Source organism: Grampus griseus (genome assembly GCF_964374135.1).
Source record: "Grampus griseus genome assembly, chromosome: 20".
Lineage (NCBI taxonomy): Eukaryota > Metazoa > Chordata > Mammalia > Artiodactyla > Delphinidae > Grampus > Grampus griseus.
This window is the reverse complement of record NC_139014.1, coordinates 26,902,863-26,920,129: the sequence shown is the minus strand read 5'-3', so window position 1 is coordinate 26,920,129 and position 17,267 is coordinate 26,902,863. Positions and strand designations below refer to the sequence as shown.

At 39.4% G+C, this 17,267-nt stretch overlaps 1 protein-coding gene across 6 annotated transcripts in view; it reads left to right on the top strand.

The window, feature by feature from the left end:
* Nucleotides 1-17,267, top strand: part of GGNBP2 (gametogenetin binding protein 2) — a 31,282-nt gene continuing 14,015 nt past the window's right edge. For 2 of the 6 annotated variants that reach the window (XM_082679380.1, XM_082679378.1), the window contains exons 1-7: nt 8-104; nt 663-849; nt 8,087-8,167; nt 9,720-9,973; nt 12,035-12,133; nt 16,643-16,768; nt 16,858-16,971. In XM_082679380.1, coding sequence (XP_082535506.1) covers nt 757-849; nt 8,087-8,167; nt 9,720-9,973; nt 12,035-12,133; nt 16,643-16,768; nt 16,858-16,971 — 767 coding nt within the window. In that variant the 5' untranslated portion in view covers nt 8-104; nt 663-756. Of the gene's footprint in view, nt 105-662; nt 850-8,086; nt 8,168-9,719; nt 9,974-12,034; nt 12,134-16,642; nt 16,769-16,857; nt 16,972-17,267 lie in introns of all 6 variants that reach the window. The other 4 variants (XM_082679383.1, XM_082679382.1, XM_082679379.1 and 1 more) reach the window with 3 other exon arrangements.

The window sequence follows — 17,267 nt, the reverse complement described above, 5'->3', positions numbered from 1 at the left end:
CGCCAGCGGCTGACTGAGCCTGGAGAGGAAACGGTATTCGGAGCCGCGCTCCCGCCCAGGCCGGCCCTGACGCGGGCCTTGTCAGCCGGTAACGGGGAGCCGAGGTGGGGGTCAGGGAGGCGACCACGAAAACGGTGAAAGTCAGAACCGGGAGGCTCCTCCGAGAATGGCTAGGAAATGGTCTGAGCCTCCCACCTCGGACTCCGCAGAGCTGAGGCGGGGTCGACCCCTCCCAGGGGCGGGGTCGCGCTGGGCAACTGCAGCCCAGGGGACTCACTGGGCGGGGCTCGCCCTTAAAGGGGGAGAAGGGGTCAGCTGGAGGCTGAGGGCCCCCGGGCAGCGGAGCGGAGGCCGGGGGTGGGGTCCTAGAGCCGGGACTCCGCTGACGGGCTAGGGAAGCCCCAGGGCCGGCGGGTCCCCTCCGCCTCTCCTTTGGACCCTGACTGGAGGCCGGCGGGGTGGGTGTGGGGGGTGGGGAGGGAGAGCGGCGCGAGGGGGCGGGTCCCGGCGTTGCTCGGCGCTGATTGGCTGAGCGCGTGTGGAATCGGGTGATGGGAAACGCAGCTCAGATCTCCCGTCTCTCCTGCTCCTCTCCCTCCCCCCCGTGGCGAATGTGCTGCGCGGCGGCGGGTGCTTACGCTCGCGGGGTTTGGCTGTTGCAGGCAGGAGCTGGGAGGAGGCGGCAGCGGCAGGAGCGGCGGCGGCGGCAGCAGCTGGGAGGAGGTGGTGACGGTGGCAACGGCAGCGTCGGGGACGATGGCGCGACTGGTGGCAGTGTGCAGGGACGGGGAGGAGGAGTTCCCCTTCGAGAGGAGGCAGATTCCCCTCTACATAGACGACACCCTCACGGTGAGCGGGCCGGGCCGGGCCAGGCTCGCCGCTCCCCTGGCAGCTGTTTCCCCTCCTCCCCCTCCCCCAGGCCGAGCGCTGCGCACTGGAGAAAGAGTGTTGCAACTCCTAGGCGAGGCCTTCTCTCCGGCAGGCCCCGCAAACTCGCCTTTGCAGTGGGTGGCTCGCTAACCTTTGCGGGGCCCCAGGCTAGCGCTCCGTACGCACTTTGAGCCCCTCACCCCAGCTCTCCCTGCTTTTTTCAACCCTCTAGCTTCACCCTTTCCCTTTAGCAGACGGTGCTTTTGCCAAAGCACGCGCCTCGGATACGGGTTGAAGGATATTGGGCGTCAAGGGCCTATCCCTTACAGAAACGACCTACCCTCGGGGAGGCTTAATTATCTGGAAATGTCGCAGCTGCACTGCTACCTGTCTATTTTCTATCTTAATACTACAGCTCTTCATAAGCATAATTACTGAGGGCAGAGTGACATGCTCTTGCACAGTAAAGATTCCACTAAAATGATCTGATTTCGTTATAGTCTCAATATGCCCGTACATTAAAACTGTTCGAAATGATTGTATTGCTAGGCCATGACTCTTCAAAATGGACTTTCTTGTCATTAGTTATTCTTTACAGGTAGCCTTTTCAAAGGAAGCAAAGTGATTGAATGTGTAAGAGCATTGTAAAAAGCTGATTGCTCATCTTGAATGTCAAAACCCAGTTCTGAGTAGTTTTCCTTTTTAGCGTGGTGCAGCATTACAGACCCTCTGCCCTGTGTTGCTGTAGTATTTCCTTTAAAAGGAAATGGTAGAAATTTGAATTGAATCTGAACAGGAAATGAGTGCAGTTGCTTGCCACAATTTCTTACGAAATGAAATGAACCTTTTCTGAGTATCTTGAAATCTGCGTTTTGAAGATGCTGAAGCTTTGGATTATACATTTGCCTGCTTTGATAAGGTGTTGTGTCTTCATCGTAACACCTTTAGCTCTTTTCCTTTTCAAAGGCAGTTGATCTGTTTTGTTCCTGAATTTCTTTTTTGCAAATATCTACTGAACTTTTTTCAAATTTTGTATAAAATGCAAGTCATTGTAGAGATGCCAGTCTATGCCTTTCTGTTTGCCAGTCTCAGTTAAGACTTGATTGAGCTGCAGTACCTTTAAAAGGATTAGAAGAGCTATTGAATGACTTAATTTGTTAGAACTTTTTAAGTGAAAGCATCTATAATTATCCACGTGCATTTTTTTTCATGGAAAAAGGTAGAATGATTTGGGCTGATATAAGGTAAATAGAATTTGTGTTGTTGAATTAGAAAGTGTACTTGTATGCCGTGGTCATGATTTCTGCACTTTTTGCATTAAAAGTATAATGGACTTGTATTTTAAGTAGTTTTTTAAAAAACTAACACTGATCAAATTAAATGATGCATTTTTCAGTTTGAAAACTAATATGAGTTCATGTGTTGATATTTTCTTTCTTCTCTCTCCCTCCAACACAGACACTTTTCTAGAGCACATAGTTTGGTATCAACCTTTTATGTTTATTGTCCCAGAAAGCCTTTGAAGTTAAAAAAAAAAAAGTTCTGTGTGTTTGGACATAAGATTACTATTGAGTGTATACTATCAAAACAGGGGAAATCAAACATAAGTTTGAGTATTTACAAAAATTTAAAAGACACTGATTCTCCTTATGCTCACGTAATCACCTTTAATGTGAATGTAGCATTGATACATCCATCATGTAGTGCTTTAAAATAGTCAGCTTGGGGGGTTTTATACTCTATTCTCTATACAATGATGAATTTCCAAAATTTTCCAAAGAAAAAGAGGTAACCTGCCCTGTGATTTGTTTTTGTACTTATTTCTCTAGAGAAGTTGGGATTGGACTGACCTGGTGGTTGAGTTTCATTTTTATTGTATTGTGGACTTGTGACCCAGGCAAATAAAATTTAGGCTTACTCAACTTAAATATCTTAAAATAGCATTTTATTTAGGAAAAGGTGCAGTTTTTCTTTACTGTGGAAGGGTTTTTATCACTAGGAAATGAGTGAGACTATATATTGCTTTGTTATGGAACTTACGCACGGTCATTGAATGCTGGTTAGTGAAAAATCTTGTCAAGAATGCATCATATTTAGGGAAACAAGTTTCAGAACCATTCTACCAAACGCTACTTAAAGGAATAATGTAGAGCAAACACCTGTTGGGGAAGAGGGAGGGGAGAAGCCTGCAGCAGAGGGTTATGCACGGGTCCATTGTTAGTTTGATGGCATTGTCACCCTGAAGTTAACTTTTGGTTTGGTCTTTGTTCCTAGGGTCCATAGGTAATGCACTGAGGAAACATTGTGTGATCATTATTTCCAGTAGTCGTAGAATCTTGTTAGCTTCTAGATGTTAAGTCTAGTTGTAATGTTTACAATCAGTTACAAATATTTGTCGTTTTAGTAACAGAAGCTGAAACCTCTACTTAGGTAAACTGGGCAATTTTAAGTTGGATTTGTAAAATGAAATTAACAAGCTTGTATGTGAGGAAGTAGCCTCCTCTTTCATGTGGTATGTTGTAGCCGCATTTAAAAGACTCATATGGCAGTTTAGTGGGTTTGAATACTTGAGTACAGTGCTGACGTAGGTGTATTTCAGAAAATCTCCAATAAGTAAACTGGTGGAATATTCAGGAAAGTGGTACGCTATGTAGCCAAAATGCTTTTCAGTGTTATTAGAATTATAGAATAGCAGATGGACAGAATACAGATTTTATTTTAAAGACATCTTTGAAGAATTAAGATTTTTAAAGTATTTTTAAAGGAATTAATAGTCAAAATATATACTCCTTATAAAATAATCTTGAAAAATAATTGCAAAACAAATTATCCTTAACCCTACTTCCAAGAGATAGCTAAGAATATAGCAGCATTTGGTGTAGTTCCCATCATAGACACAGATGCAGAGTTGAGATCTATCGTTTTCTGTAACACTTTATATCTTGCTTTTTTCTCACTAAATGTAATATTGAGAACATTTTCTCTTGTCATTCTTAAACAGCTTTAGTGGCCATGTTGTGTGACATTCCATAATGTAATCATTCTCCCTTTGTTGGACATAGAGGTGGTTCTAGTTTTTACTATGAATAATACTCTAAGAATATAAATAATGCATAAATCTTTGCATTAACAATTTTTTTTCAGGGTTTTGGAGGAAAATTACGTGTCAAAGGATAAAAACCTTTTATAAAATTATTGATGCATACTGTCAGATTGCTACAATATTTCTGGAACACAGTTTACCCTTCTAATTCAAACCAATCTAAAAGGGACTAGAAACTCTGATAAAGGTTTTTTGATTGAGACTTAAAAAAGATTTTAAAATGTAGCATATCCTTTTGGGGATTAGGTATTTAGCATCAGTTAGAAGTTTAGTATTTATTGTTTGCTTTCAACTCTTGATTAAATATTTAACTAATTTACCAAAGGTGATAGATGTTGCAGGTGGCTGTGAGGATAAGGAAGTAAAAAACTAAAACTAAAGGGACAATGATTTTTAATAAATACAAACTTAGTATTGTTGGGTTAGAGCTTGTGAGAATGTGCTAAGAACAGATTATTTGTGGTCAGGAGAAACCAGGACAGATACTTAAGAGTGAAAGTGGGTAATGGATTCAATATATTTTATAAAGCAGTAATTGCAGGACAATGACTTGTTCTATCTTTGGCTTGCTAGGGATAGGCAACCTCATCATGAAGCCAAACACTAATGATTCCTCTGTGAGACCACACCTGAAATACTTTACATGACCATCTTCCTTTAGGTAACCTAGAATCTGAAGATTAAGTCAAGGAAGTGGTTTTAAAGAATAGGGAAAAATAGTGCTGCTATCCTCTATCTTCCTCTTTTTCTTTTTTCCCTTTTTTCCCTTTTATTGTGGTGTCATCGTTGAAGAGCATATAGTGATTGGCCAGTAAACAGCAAGGTAAAAAGCCATTGTCCTAAGTGAATGGCAAGGACAGTAGTTACTTAGTGTGAGTGCAAAGTTTCTAACCCAGTGGTATTGAGTATGTACAAGAGAAAATTTAGTATTATCCAAGCCAGTGAAACCCAGGAAAGATGCAGTAATAGACCTGATCTTGACATTTATCTGTACTAGTTAGGTGAAAATGAAATGATTGGAAATGAGGGGTTTTTGGTTTTTTTTAAATTTTAACCCTGTTTATAGACTTTTTAAAAAGGATTCCTAAAGTAGGTATTATCCATTAAATTTTATATACATATATATATATATGTATATATATATATATATATTTTTTTTTTTTTTTTTTTTTTTGCGGTACACGGGCCTCTCACTGTTGTGGCCTCTCCCGTTGCGGAGCACAGGCTCCAGACGCCCAGGCCCAGCAGCCATGGCTCACAGGCCCAGCTGCTCCGCGGCATGTGGGATCTTCCCGGACCGGGGCACGAACCCGTGTCCCCTGCATCGGCAGGCGGACTCGCAACCACTGCACCACCAGGGAAGCCCCATACATACATATTTTAAAGGTCAGCTGGTAGGTCTCAGTATGTTAGGTGTATTTTTTGACCTCTGCTTTAATTTTTTTTTTCCTATAAATTTATTTATTTATTCATTTTTGGCTGTGTTGGGTCTTCGTTGCTGTGCGCAGGCTTTCTCTAGTTGCGGTGAGTGGGGGCTACTCTTCGTTGCGGTGCGCGGGCTTCTCATTGCGGTGGCTTCCCTTTGTTGCGGAGCACGGGCTCTAGACGTGCAGGCTTCAGTAGTTGTGGCACGTGGGCTCAGTAGTTGTGGCTCGTGGGCTCTAGAGCTCAGGCTCAGTAGTTGTGGCACACTGGCTTAGATGCTCCGCGGCGTGTGGCATCTTCCTGAACCAGGGCTCGAACCCGTGTCCCTTGCATTGGCAGGCAGATTCTTAACCACTGCGCCAACAGGGAAGCCCCTGCTTTAATTATTAAAACAATAAAATATGGTTGATCAGAATAAAAATAATTCACTTACACGGAGTCAATTTAGGATTTCACCTATGAACTGGACTGGAGAGACCTTGATTTGGTAAATTGAGTAGCTTTGATCTTAAAGTAGTATAGGTAATTGTCTCAGTTTTTTTTTATGGTGGCAATTAATATGTGGTGAAATGGTGTATATTTGTATAAAGCAAGTGGAAATGCAAATCAAGGTATTAGTTGCTTAAATGGTAGATGTGGAGTGACCTGCAGTGTTCTGTTGAGCTATGTGGCTTTAAAAGTTTATCCTATACCTTTTGTATGACTTGACAGTTAATTTCTTTGTGTTTTAAACCATGTGGTGATTCCAGAAAACATAATGTGAGTTAATTGCAGTATTCTTTTTTCAGTCTTCATGGGTCAGGATTTCTAATACCAGGATTATTAAGATGACTAGATGACCAGTTTTACTTTGTACTGTTGGCAAAGTTAATATATGACAGTGTTTAGAGCAATGGCTAGTATGCATAAAGCTACATTAAATGTCTTTATTATTATCACCACCACTCTTTGGAGATAAGACAACTCTGAGAGGGAAAACTGGAGAGAAGTTGATTAACCTGAAAACTGGATAATTGATCCTAAAATTGTGAGATAAGGACATGTAGTCTGTATGTATGGAAGAAGAAACTTCCAGAATAGTAAAAGCTATTGAAATGGAAGCATGTCTCTGAATATGGTATAATGAATATAGAATTGGAAACAAGGAACAGTAGCTCTTTCCCCGGTAATAAGTGGTATATGTGTATTATAATACATTTGGGAAAGATAGGAACATGTAAAGAAAAAAGTCATGTATCTTTTCACTGCCTAGAGATAGCCACATCTAATATATTATGTATTTTCTTTTTCTGTAAGAAAATATACGCATAAAAATTTGAATCATATTGTACATGCAGTTTTTGAGCCTGTGAAGTACACTGAAGTCCTCTGGATTGTTGCATCGGTGTTGGCGTCATTGTCCATCCTTAGTATCCACTTGTCTTTCTAGTTCACACATCCAGTAGTCCCTTCTTAATAAAGAAAATGTCTTATATCTGTTGCTTATATTTGCCTTACTTGTTTAGTCCTCAGTTTACTGCTAGAACAAGCATGTTTTTAGGCTCTCATTTCTAATGTGGAGGGGAAAGAATGGTCACTTGATTAAAGAAGCAGGTCTTTGTGGTGCTGGTTGGTGAAGGGAGGAATCTTTTTAAGATCACATTCAGGTGGGTGGGGTTTTTTAGTTTTTTGGTTTTGCCTCAAATGGTCTCTTTATCCTGACTTCACTCTTTGGGTGTGTAGGAGTTTGTGCCCCTTGTCATCTGGAAATAGAAGTTTGTTCTAGCACAGTATGTTTGATATGTTTAACAGTGTTTTAGTTAAGATACAAATGTGTTACTTTATTTCATTGTTTTGAAGGCATACTTTTCTTTCACATTTAACATCTCTGAAATTGGTATGCTTCTTTCGTTTGGTGACATTTTCCAGTTATAATGGCTCTTTTCTAGTGGTACATAACTAAGGTACTTTGGTGATGTCACAAATCAGTGAAATGTGCTGATTACTAATTCCCATTATCTGACATCCTGCGACATCCTTAAGCTTTATGTATCCCTCTTCCTCTGGTAGTGAATTTTGATAATCGAATAAATATCACAGTATATTTTTTTCGGTTCATGATTAGAGCAAACATTTACTATGTGCTGGGTATTATTCTGAGTGTGTGTGTGTGTGTGTGTGTGTGTGTGTGTGTAGTGAAGTCATTATATAGTCATTTACGTGGTAAGATTTATTATATTCTGTAGTTGAGGAATAACTGAAAATATCAGGATATTTAATGTAAGATATCAGGTTATTTCACTTATTAAATGCTATTATTAGCCACTGCAACAAACATTTTAAAATATAATTTAATCCTCACAACCCATTTGATGAGAGATACGAAAAATTATTATTTAATCTCATTTTACAGATGAGGAAGCTGAAAATCAGGTTAAATAACTTGCCCAGAATTATGACATAAATTGTAAGTGATAGAGCTGGGATTTGAATTCAAGTCTGCCTGACTTCAGTGCCCTTGATTTTAATGACTATACCATTTCTAGCTTTAGAAACTGTAACTTGGATTTTTTTTAACTTTTTGATGGAAGTGGGAGGGAGCAAATTGGGCTCTAGGGGTCTATTTCTATCCTAGGAGACTATAAAATAGTCTGTATCATGTGCTCAAAGAGGATAAAATAATTGATTTTTATTTTTTTGCATATTAAGATGGTGATGGAATTTCCTGACAATGTGTTAAATCTCGATGGGCATCAAAATAATGGTGCACAACTAAAGCAGTTCATTCAGGTAATAGTTTTAAAAATTAATGTTTTAAATGGTGTGTGTGTGCGCGTGTGCGCATGTGTGTGTATGTATGTGTGTGTGTTTTAAAGAGTCATTTAAAATTTTACCTGTAAGTATTAATTTTGTTTTACCCAGGACTCTTTAGGTCTTAAGATTGCAGTGAGGTCGCTTTCTTTTACTATTGTTCCAGGCATATTTACATACCTGTGATGTGAAAGATTTGGTGGTGGTGTGTTATCATGTTACATGTCTGTAAGGCTTTAATTTCACCAGTTTAAATTTAGTTTAAATTTAATTTCCCTGTTTTTAGAAGGTAGAGCGGACAGCTTTTCATTGAGAACTTCGTTTTTTTCTGTAGTAATTGTTTTGTTCAGTAAAAAAAATTAATCTTGTATAGTGAATTTTCTGATTTTTATTTGTTTTTTAATTTAAGTTTTTATTGAGGTATAGTTGATTTACAATGTTGTGCTAATTTCTGCTGTACAGCACAGTGACTCAGTTATACACATATATATGTTCTTTATATTCTTTTGCATTATGGTTTATCCCAGGAGATTGGATATAGTTCCCTGTGCTATACAGTAGGACCTTGTTTATCCATTCTAAATGTAATAGTTTGCATCTACTAACCCAAAACTCCCAGTCTTATTTCATTATTAAACAGTGTGATACTTTGTAAATACACTATATATGATCAAGGTAAAGGAAGATAAATGGTTACTTTATTTCAAAATTCTATTTCAACTTTTGGAGAAAACTTTGAATTAAAGGTTAATAGTAAATGTGAGGATATCCTTTTTGGGAGTTATCTTACTTTCTCATCTGTTTTTTTTTTTTTTGTAAACTGGAGGTATTACTTGTAGTATAACTATAACTCCATCTAAGTAGAAGTTATTTATGAGTTTTGCCCATTTCTCTACAGCTATGGTTCTCAGTCATTTCTCTTCCTTGTCATAACCAACAGATAACATTCATATGCACCAGCATTTTAGTTACTCACTGCAGGCTCCTACATAGGTAAGATAGGCCTTGTTCTCTCCCACTAATCCATGACATACCTGCCCATACCTCCAGGTTGAGAATTGCTGCTCTACATGATCACTATCCTGACTTGACTTGTGTAGCTAAATGTAGTGTGTTGCTAAAGGTTGAGAAAAAGACATGGTAAAGCTGCTTTGTGTCTTTATTCTTTTCTTTCTTTCCTTTCTGAAATTTTTTATTTTAAGTGAGAGTACTAAGCTTAATGCACATTTGACAGGCACTAAATTTCCACATGCAGGGCTTCTTTTTCCTATGCTGGGTCACATACTGCATAGCCCTGTCATCCTAAGTGGAGTTTTTTATACCCTAGATTCTAGAACGGGGATTTGTGGAGCAAACTCAGTACAGCATGGACAAGGCCGACTGCCTTGCCTTACTGACTCAGTTGCAGATAGAGATGGCAAGCCCTGCCCAGGCTGTACTCACTGCACAAGGATAGGAACCAGAAAGAGTGGTGAAAGAGTCATTTCATGTCTTTCTTACAAACTCTATTTTTCTTTCCCTCTTCTCTCAGCGACATAGTATGCTTAAGCAGCAAGATCTAAGTATTGCCATGGTGGTGACATCGCGTGAAGTCTTGAGCGCACTTTCTCAGCTTGTCCCATGTGTTGGTTGTCGTCGAAGTGTGGAGCGCCTCTTTTCCCAGCTTGTAGAGTCTGGAAATCCTGCCCTTGAACCCCTGACTGTGGGGCCCAAGGGAGTCCTATCTGTAACTCGAAGCTGCATGACTGATGCAAAGAAACTTTATACATTATTTTATGTACATGGGTGAGTATAATCAATTAAGAAACAATGAGTTTGTTAAATTTTTAAACTTGGTGACAGTGGCAGCTTTTTTTTTAAATTTGGTTGGGGCAAAGCTTGAGTCCAGATTCAACACTTTTATTGAGTAACTCCTATGTGCCAGTGACTGTAAAGTTTCTTTTCTCATGTGGGGAGAGGCAGGCAGTAGACAAATACATAATTTGTCAAGGATGTTAAGTTACAAGGACAAACCAGTAAGGGAGATAGACAATGAGTGGGTAGAATTCATATGGAGAGTGGTCAGGGAAGGCCTCTCTGATAAAATGACATTGAATATAGACTTGAATGAAGTGAGTGAAGCATGTAGATATCTGGGGGAAGGCAAAGAAGGAGCAGCAAGTGTAAAGGTTCAGAGGTGGGAGTTTTCCTGGAATGTTTGAAGAACAGCAAGGGAGCCATTGTGGCTGGAGCCAGATGAATGAAGGGAATGGTAATAAAAGATGAGGTCACAGGAGTACTAAAAGGCCTAATTATGGAGTGCCATCTTGAGGTCTTTTGTATTTTTAACTCTGAGATGGGAAGATTGGGAAGGTTTTGAGCAGAGGAATACATGGTCTCCCTTGAAGTTTTGCTTACTGTCACCTCTGTGTTGAGAATAAGTAGAAGGGTCATGGAAGGGTGGAGAAACAGGCTTGTTTAATATAGTCCATGCAAGAAATAATAGTGACCAGTATAGTGGCCACGGAGATAATGAGGAATGGTTGGATCCTGGATATATTTTGAGGAATGAGCCAACAGGATTTCTGGGTAGATTGGATATGGAGGAGGGCATCAAGGATGATTCCCAGATTTGGGGTCTAAAGAGCAGGACAGATGGTTTCCATTTCCTGAAGTGGGTAGGCCTGGAGGAGAGAGGAGCACTTTTGCAGAACTCACTTTTGGATGTGTTAATTTGAGATAGCAGTTGGACGTCCAGGTAGAGTTCAGAGAGTTCTGGCCTAGAGATATAAATTTGTGTCATCAACATATATATAGTATTTATATGTATATTTAAACCCATGAGATGAGATGTGATCACCAAAGGGTAAGTGTAAATAGGAAAAGAGGAGAGGTCTGAAGACCAAACCTACTTTGAGGTGGTGGTAGAGACTTTGGATTTTTACTCTCCCTCAGAAAAGAAGCCTTGGAGGGTTTTCGAATCGAGAAATAACATAATGTGATTTTTGTTTTGAAAAGATGACTCCAGCTGCTAAGTGAAACATAGTGTGTAAAGGCAAACTGTAGAAGCAAAAAGACCATTTGGGAGGCCAGTTGTTGCAGTTGATTAAGCTAGAGAGGCGAGTTGGACAAGGGTGGTAACGGTGGAGGTGATGAGACATGATTTGATTCTGAATATATTTAAAAGTTAGAGTTGACAAGCTTTGCTGATTGGATGCAGGGTTTGGATAGTTAGCCTTATGTATTTCTATATTTGCATAAAATTTCTGTTGAAAGCTCCTCATCAGGGATAGTGTATATACTGTATCTTTTATTGTTTATAGTGTATCTTTTAGTGTATATAGTGTATCTTTTATTGTTTCCTTTTTTTTTTTTTTTTGGCCGTACTACGTGGCTTGTGGGATTTTATAATAGTTCTCCGACCAGGGATTGAACCCGGGCTGTTAGCAGTGAGAGCACGGAGTCCTAATCACTGGACCGCCAGGGAATTCCCAAGGATAGTATATGTTTAGATATCTAATGTTTGGACAAGGGAGTATGGCTGAGAGTCAGGTAGCAATCAGTCATAAAATATTTGAGTGCCAGGCACACTGCTAGATACAATGCAGATGCAGGGATGAATGAGACACATGTAGTCTAGGGGCAAGAGTATGTTGAATAGGGCAGGTCTTCAATGTTTCGATAGGCTGTGAATGGAAAGGGAATATAAATGTACTGACTCTTGGGTTAGAGTTTGATGAGAAATTTTCAAAGTAAGTGATATGTCTAATACTTTACATATACTTCTCACTAAAAGGCATAGAGATTTTGAAAATTCTAAAGAAAAGTTAATATTAATCAAACCTTTAATGTTTTATTTTTAATTAGGTCCAAACTAAATGACATGATAGATGCTATTCCAAAAAGTAAAAAGAACAAGAGATGTCAGTTGCACTCCTTAGATACGCACAAACCAAAACCTTTGGGGTAAGTAGAAATGATTATCAGGATGCTTTGTCGGTGTTAAGATTATAAATGTTGATCACATTTGGTGAAAAGAAAAGAAGCCCTGCTAGTTTTATTTCATTAATTGTTTACACTGTAACATAAAAACCATTTAATTGGTCAAAATAAATGTCTCCTGGTTCTGTAGGCCTTTTTGCATTGGGACTACATAGGTTTGATTTTTTTTTTTAAGTTTTTTTTTTCCTTGTATTAAATATGTTTCAGAGAAAGGAGGTTGAGATCTTTGTGGAAATTTATGTAGCCAATATTAAATTTTTCAAAGTCGTGGTATCGTTTTTTTAATCTATGTAATAGTCATAATGTATAAATTATTTTTCTTGTCTTCCTTGTCTCTAGGTCTCCCTAATAATTTATCAAGGATTTAAAAAAAAATCTTGAATCAGTTATAGCAATGTGAATTTATGTAACTAACTTGCAGTTTTCTTCTTGGTTAGGAGCTACAGTGTCCAAGGCTGCTTCTGCCCCCAGAAGCAGCACAGTGTCACAGTTGCCCCTTCAAAATTGCTTGGGGTTGGGGGTGGTAAGGAGAAGCAGTGGAATTTGAAGGGAGTTTCTAAGAAGTAACTTTTGTTTGGGGAGAGAATGAGATGATGTAAAACTATACTTCTGAATTAATTTTAAAAATTAGTTTATTTTGGATATCTCATTAGTAGTGTTGACACCATTGTTAAATTGACATTTTCCGCTCTGGTAAAAAGACCTAGATGACCAGGTGGTGGTGTGTTAATAGTTAATAATCCTTTTTTTTTCCTATACTCAGGAACAAAAAAGTTTTTAAACTTTTATTATGAAAACTGTCAAACACATAGAAAAGTAGAGAGACTATACAAGGACCCTCTTACCCCCAAATACCTTCACCTAGACTCAGTAGTTATCAAGATTTGCCACATTTATTTCATTTGTTCACCTTTTCCTTTGCTGAAGTTTTTTTTTTTTTTTTTCCTCGGTACGCGGGCCTCTCACTGCCGTGGCCTCTCCCGTTGCGGAGCACAGGCTCCGGACACACAGGCTCAGTGGCCGTGGCTCACGGGCCCAGCCGCTCCGCGGCATGTGGGATCTTCCCAGACCAGGGCACGAACCCGTGTCCCCTGCATCAGCAGGCGGACTCTCAACCACTGTGCCACCAGGCAAGCCCTGCTGAAGTATTTTAAAGCAAGTTCCAGGCATCATGTTATTTTACTACTACATATTTCCACATTCATCTCTGAATGCAGTGATATTTTCTTTCATGACAGTGCCATTGTAACACCTAACAAAACTTTTAACTATAGTAATCTAATACCCAGTTCATATTCAGATTTCCCCAACTCTCTCTAAAAGTGTCTTCTTACACTGATTTGTTAGAATCAAGATCTAAACAAGAACCACACTTTATATGATTTCTAAGTGTGAGAGCTCTGAACCCAGTAAAGCTCTACACAACCTAAAGTGCTTATCTAAGGATAATTATTTCATATACCTGATTTACCAATGTCTTTAAAGAATTCCTGACTTTCTGAATGCAGAATCCATTCTAATTTTCTCATTAGACAGTAACCTTTTCTGAATAACCTGTTGACTAAAGCCACAGAGTAGTATGATATAATACAAAGGCTGCCTTCTGTGTTTTTGTTATGAATATTCTTCATTGAGGAGCTGAAAAGCAACAGCTACCCCAACATCTTAAACATCTGTGCTCATTGCCACCTTCCTTCAAAGACCAGTCCTTCCACTCTTGCTCCAGATTCCACCTCTTCTCTTTTTCTCTCTGACTTTGCTTCATCAGTTATCTACTTTTATTAAATTGACATACAGCTATGTTTTCCTATATTTCAGCTTAAAAACAAAAAACAGTCCTCCACAGACTTCACATCCTGCTTCAGCTCTAGCCCCACCACATGGGAAGACAAATGTTTTGCAAGGTTGTTTGCTGAGTTATGCAGTCAGTGTGAGTGGAATTAGTTAAGCAACACCTCCTAAGGTAGCTTCAGTTATTCCCACAAGCCATGTAGATAGCAGGCCAGAGAGTTTAGTCTGCTTAGCCAAGACTTCTCCTCCACTTTGGATGGTCACTGCCATTCTATGCTACTATGACTTTTCTTTTTATGTTTTCCCTGTGTTGTTCCCTCCTTTCTCTCTCTAGATTTTCTTCAGGGGAAAGTGTAATACAGTTAATTACCTTTTAGCCTAATCAGTAGTAACAATCTAGTTCAGTTTTCTTGAGAGTATTCTCACATTCATGCAAGTAAACCCAAGTTATTGTCTGTCTGGGAGTAAGTGCGAGGTCTGAAAGAAAGGTCTAGGCCAGAGTTGTAGGCCTGTAGCTGGTGAATGATATACAGTTGACTCTTTTTTAAAAAAAATTAATTTATTTATTTGGCTGCGTCAGGTCTTGGTTGCGGCGCGTGGGATCTTCGTTGGGGCATGTGGGATCTTCGTTGCAGCACGCAGGCTTCAGAGCGCCTGGGCTCAGTAGTTGTGGTGCGCGGGCTTAGTTGCCTTGCAGCATGTGGGAATCTTAGTTCTCCGACCAGGGATCGAACCCGCATCCCCTGCATTGGAAAGCAGATTCTTAACCACTGGACTACCAGGGAAGTCCCTACAGTTGACTGGAACAGTGCAGGGGTTAGGAGCACCGACCCTCCACGCAATGGAAAATTTGTGTAACTTCTAGTTGGCCCTTTGTATACATGGTTCCTTCGTATCCTCAGATTCCACGAACTGCAAATTGTGTAGTACTGTGGTATTTACTACTGAAAAAAATCCGTGCATAAGTGGACCTGCGCAATTCAGTCTCATGTTGTTCAACTGTATAAGATCACCTAGAGGAAGAGTAGAGTAGTAGAAAAGAATGCTGAGGAATTCAGTTTAATGGTAGAAAGAATAAGCCTAAAGAAACTCGAGAAAGAATCGCCAGAGAGGTAGGAGGAAGCCAAGGGAAAAGAGTGTGGGGCAGCGGGGGGCGGGTGGTGGTTGGTAAGCTGTGTTGAAGGTTGCTGAGTTATCAGGGACCCAAAAGTGTCTGTTGGATATAGCAACACTGAGATAATTGGTGATCTTGATGAGCAGATCTGTGGTTGAATGGAAACAATCTAGATCAGCATGGGTAGAAAAGTGCATGCAGTGCAAGGTTGTAATGGGTTAAATGTGAGTGGAAGGTGTGGGAGTAGAACAAGGAAGTGAAAAGACTTCCTTTTTTAGAGAGCTTGATCTTGAAAGGAAGGAGTGATATAAAGACATTTGGTCTGGAGAGATTATGGATAAAATCTTGATTTGAGCTGTAGAAATTTTTTTCAAGCTTTTTTTAGAATAATGCTTTCACATTCTGATGGTATAATAATCATTCCCCAGCTCTGATTTCAAGAACCTTTTCCTCAATAATGAGAACTTGAGTTTGAGAGTTACTCAGTTTTAGATTATGGATCACTCAGGCATAGAAAATTGCAAATTTGGGAGATGAGAATAGAAGGATATAAGATGCAGGGCAGAGCAAGAATTGAGGTTTTTGTTTCAAAAATAAGGAACATTGATCCTTGGCCTGAGCCCTCGTGAGATGGGAGTAGGGAGCTGAATTGTACGTATGACCTTATAGGGTGGGCAGGGGGTTGAGAAATACTTATTTAGGTATATAGAGTAGGTTAAGTAAAGATTCAGAAGTTCTTCCATCTCAAGCATCCCAGGTAATGAATTTCTAGGACTGTAGTGAGACCCTGCAGAAGAACAGGCAGGAGCCAGTTGTTCAGAATCATGAAAAATCAAGAAGACTATCATTGAATGGAATATAGAAACATATTTCTCTTGGAATGCACATCTGCAGCCAAGCAAAATGCATGACCAGTGCCACATTGCAACCTGTGGGGGAGGGAGAGTCTGGGAAGTTTTTAGGAAGTTTTCAAAAAATTATTTGTATAGTACTTACTCCTAATTTAGGCTGTGTAAAGTGTTCATCTTAGTATGCTATCTTTATTTTAGTAAAAATAAAAATTTATTTACTGTAATTAGATTAATCTGTGACTTTCCCAGTTACTTGTAAATGTGAAGGTAGATAAGAATTTTGTTGCCATGGGCTAGCTATAAAATCACATTAAGTAGATCAACACTTTTTAGTATTTTCAATTTGTGGAAGATTGATCCATGTTTATAGGTGAAAATATTTTATTTTTTTTCAGCCCTTTTGAGTTTAAAACATTCCAAGTAGATTTGCTCATAAAATGCTTAGTATTTTAACCAGTTACTATCTTGATAAGTGTAAATGTTGTTAAATTATATCAGGTAAACTTAATAGTTGAGCAGAAGTTTTTGTATAAAGATATGAGCACCTGTCTAAGTAACATTTTAATATGGTTAAATATGTAATTATATACAAATTTGCAAACTTATCGTACTAATATCTTAATGTATTAAAGAGTTCATGATTTTAATTTAGACTATAGAAATTATTCCTTCAGATTATCTCAGTGTCACTAAGCTTTGTACTGTACTGTACTACAGTGAAGGGAGCAGTAGCAGTTTCAGTTCAGAGAAGTTAAGTACATATAAGAGAAGTAGTGAAGACCACAGGAAGGACAGCAAGTGTAGGATCATTTTCCATTATGGACCTTTCCAGGGAACAGCCAGGTAAAATCAAGCAATCCTTTACTCACCTTTTTTAAATGTTTTACCCTTGTATATTCCTTCTTCTCACTAAGATTTGATTCTTTCTGCAGAGGTTGTTGGATGGACGTATGGGAACTAATGTCCCAAGAATGCAGGGATGAAGTAGTTTTAATTGACTCTAGTTGTCTTTTGGAAACACTAGAAACGTATCTGCGAAAACACAGGTAAGTCCAAAGATCATCATGGTGTAGTTGGAAGGCGCCTTAGCTGTCAGTCTTCCAGACTGACCTGTCACTGACCTTCTTCACATAATAGTACTCCAGCCTTCCCGTTAATACCTGACATGAGGCGGAGTTTAATGTTAGGGTAGGCAGTTCCTTTATAGGATGACTCTCAGTGTTGGCTGACTTGTGTTAGGCCAGCATTTCCATTTTTTGTAATTTCTACCTGTTGGTTCCAGGCCAGCCTTTCAAGAAACGCACAATAACTGTAAATCAAGTAAAGTGTACTTAATCACTGT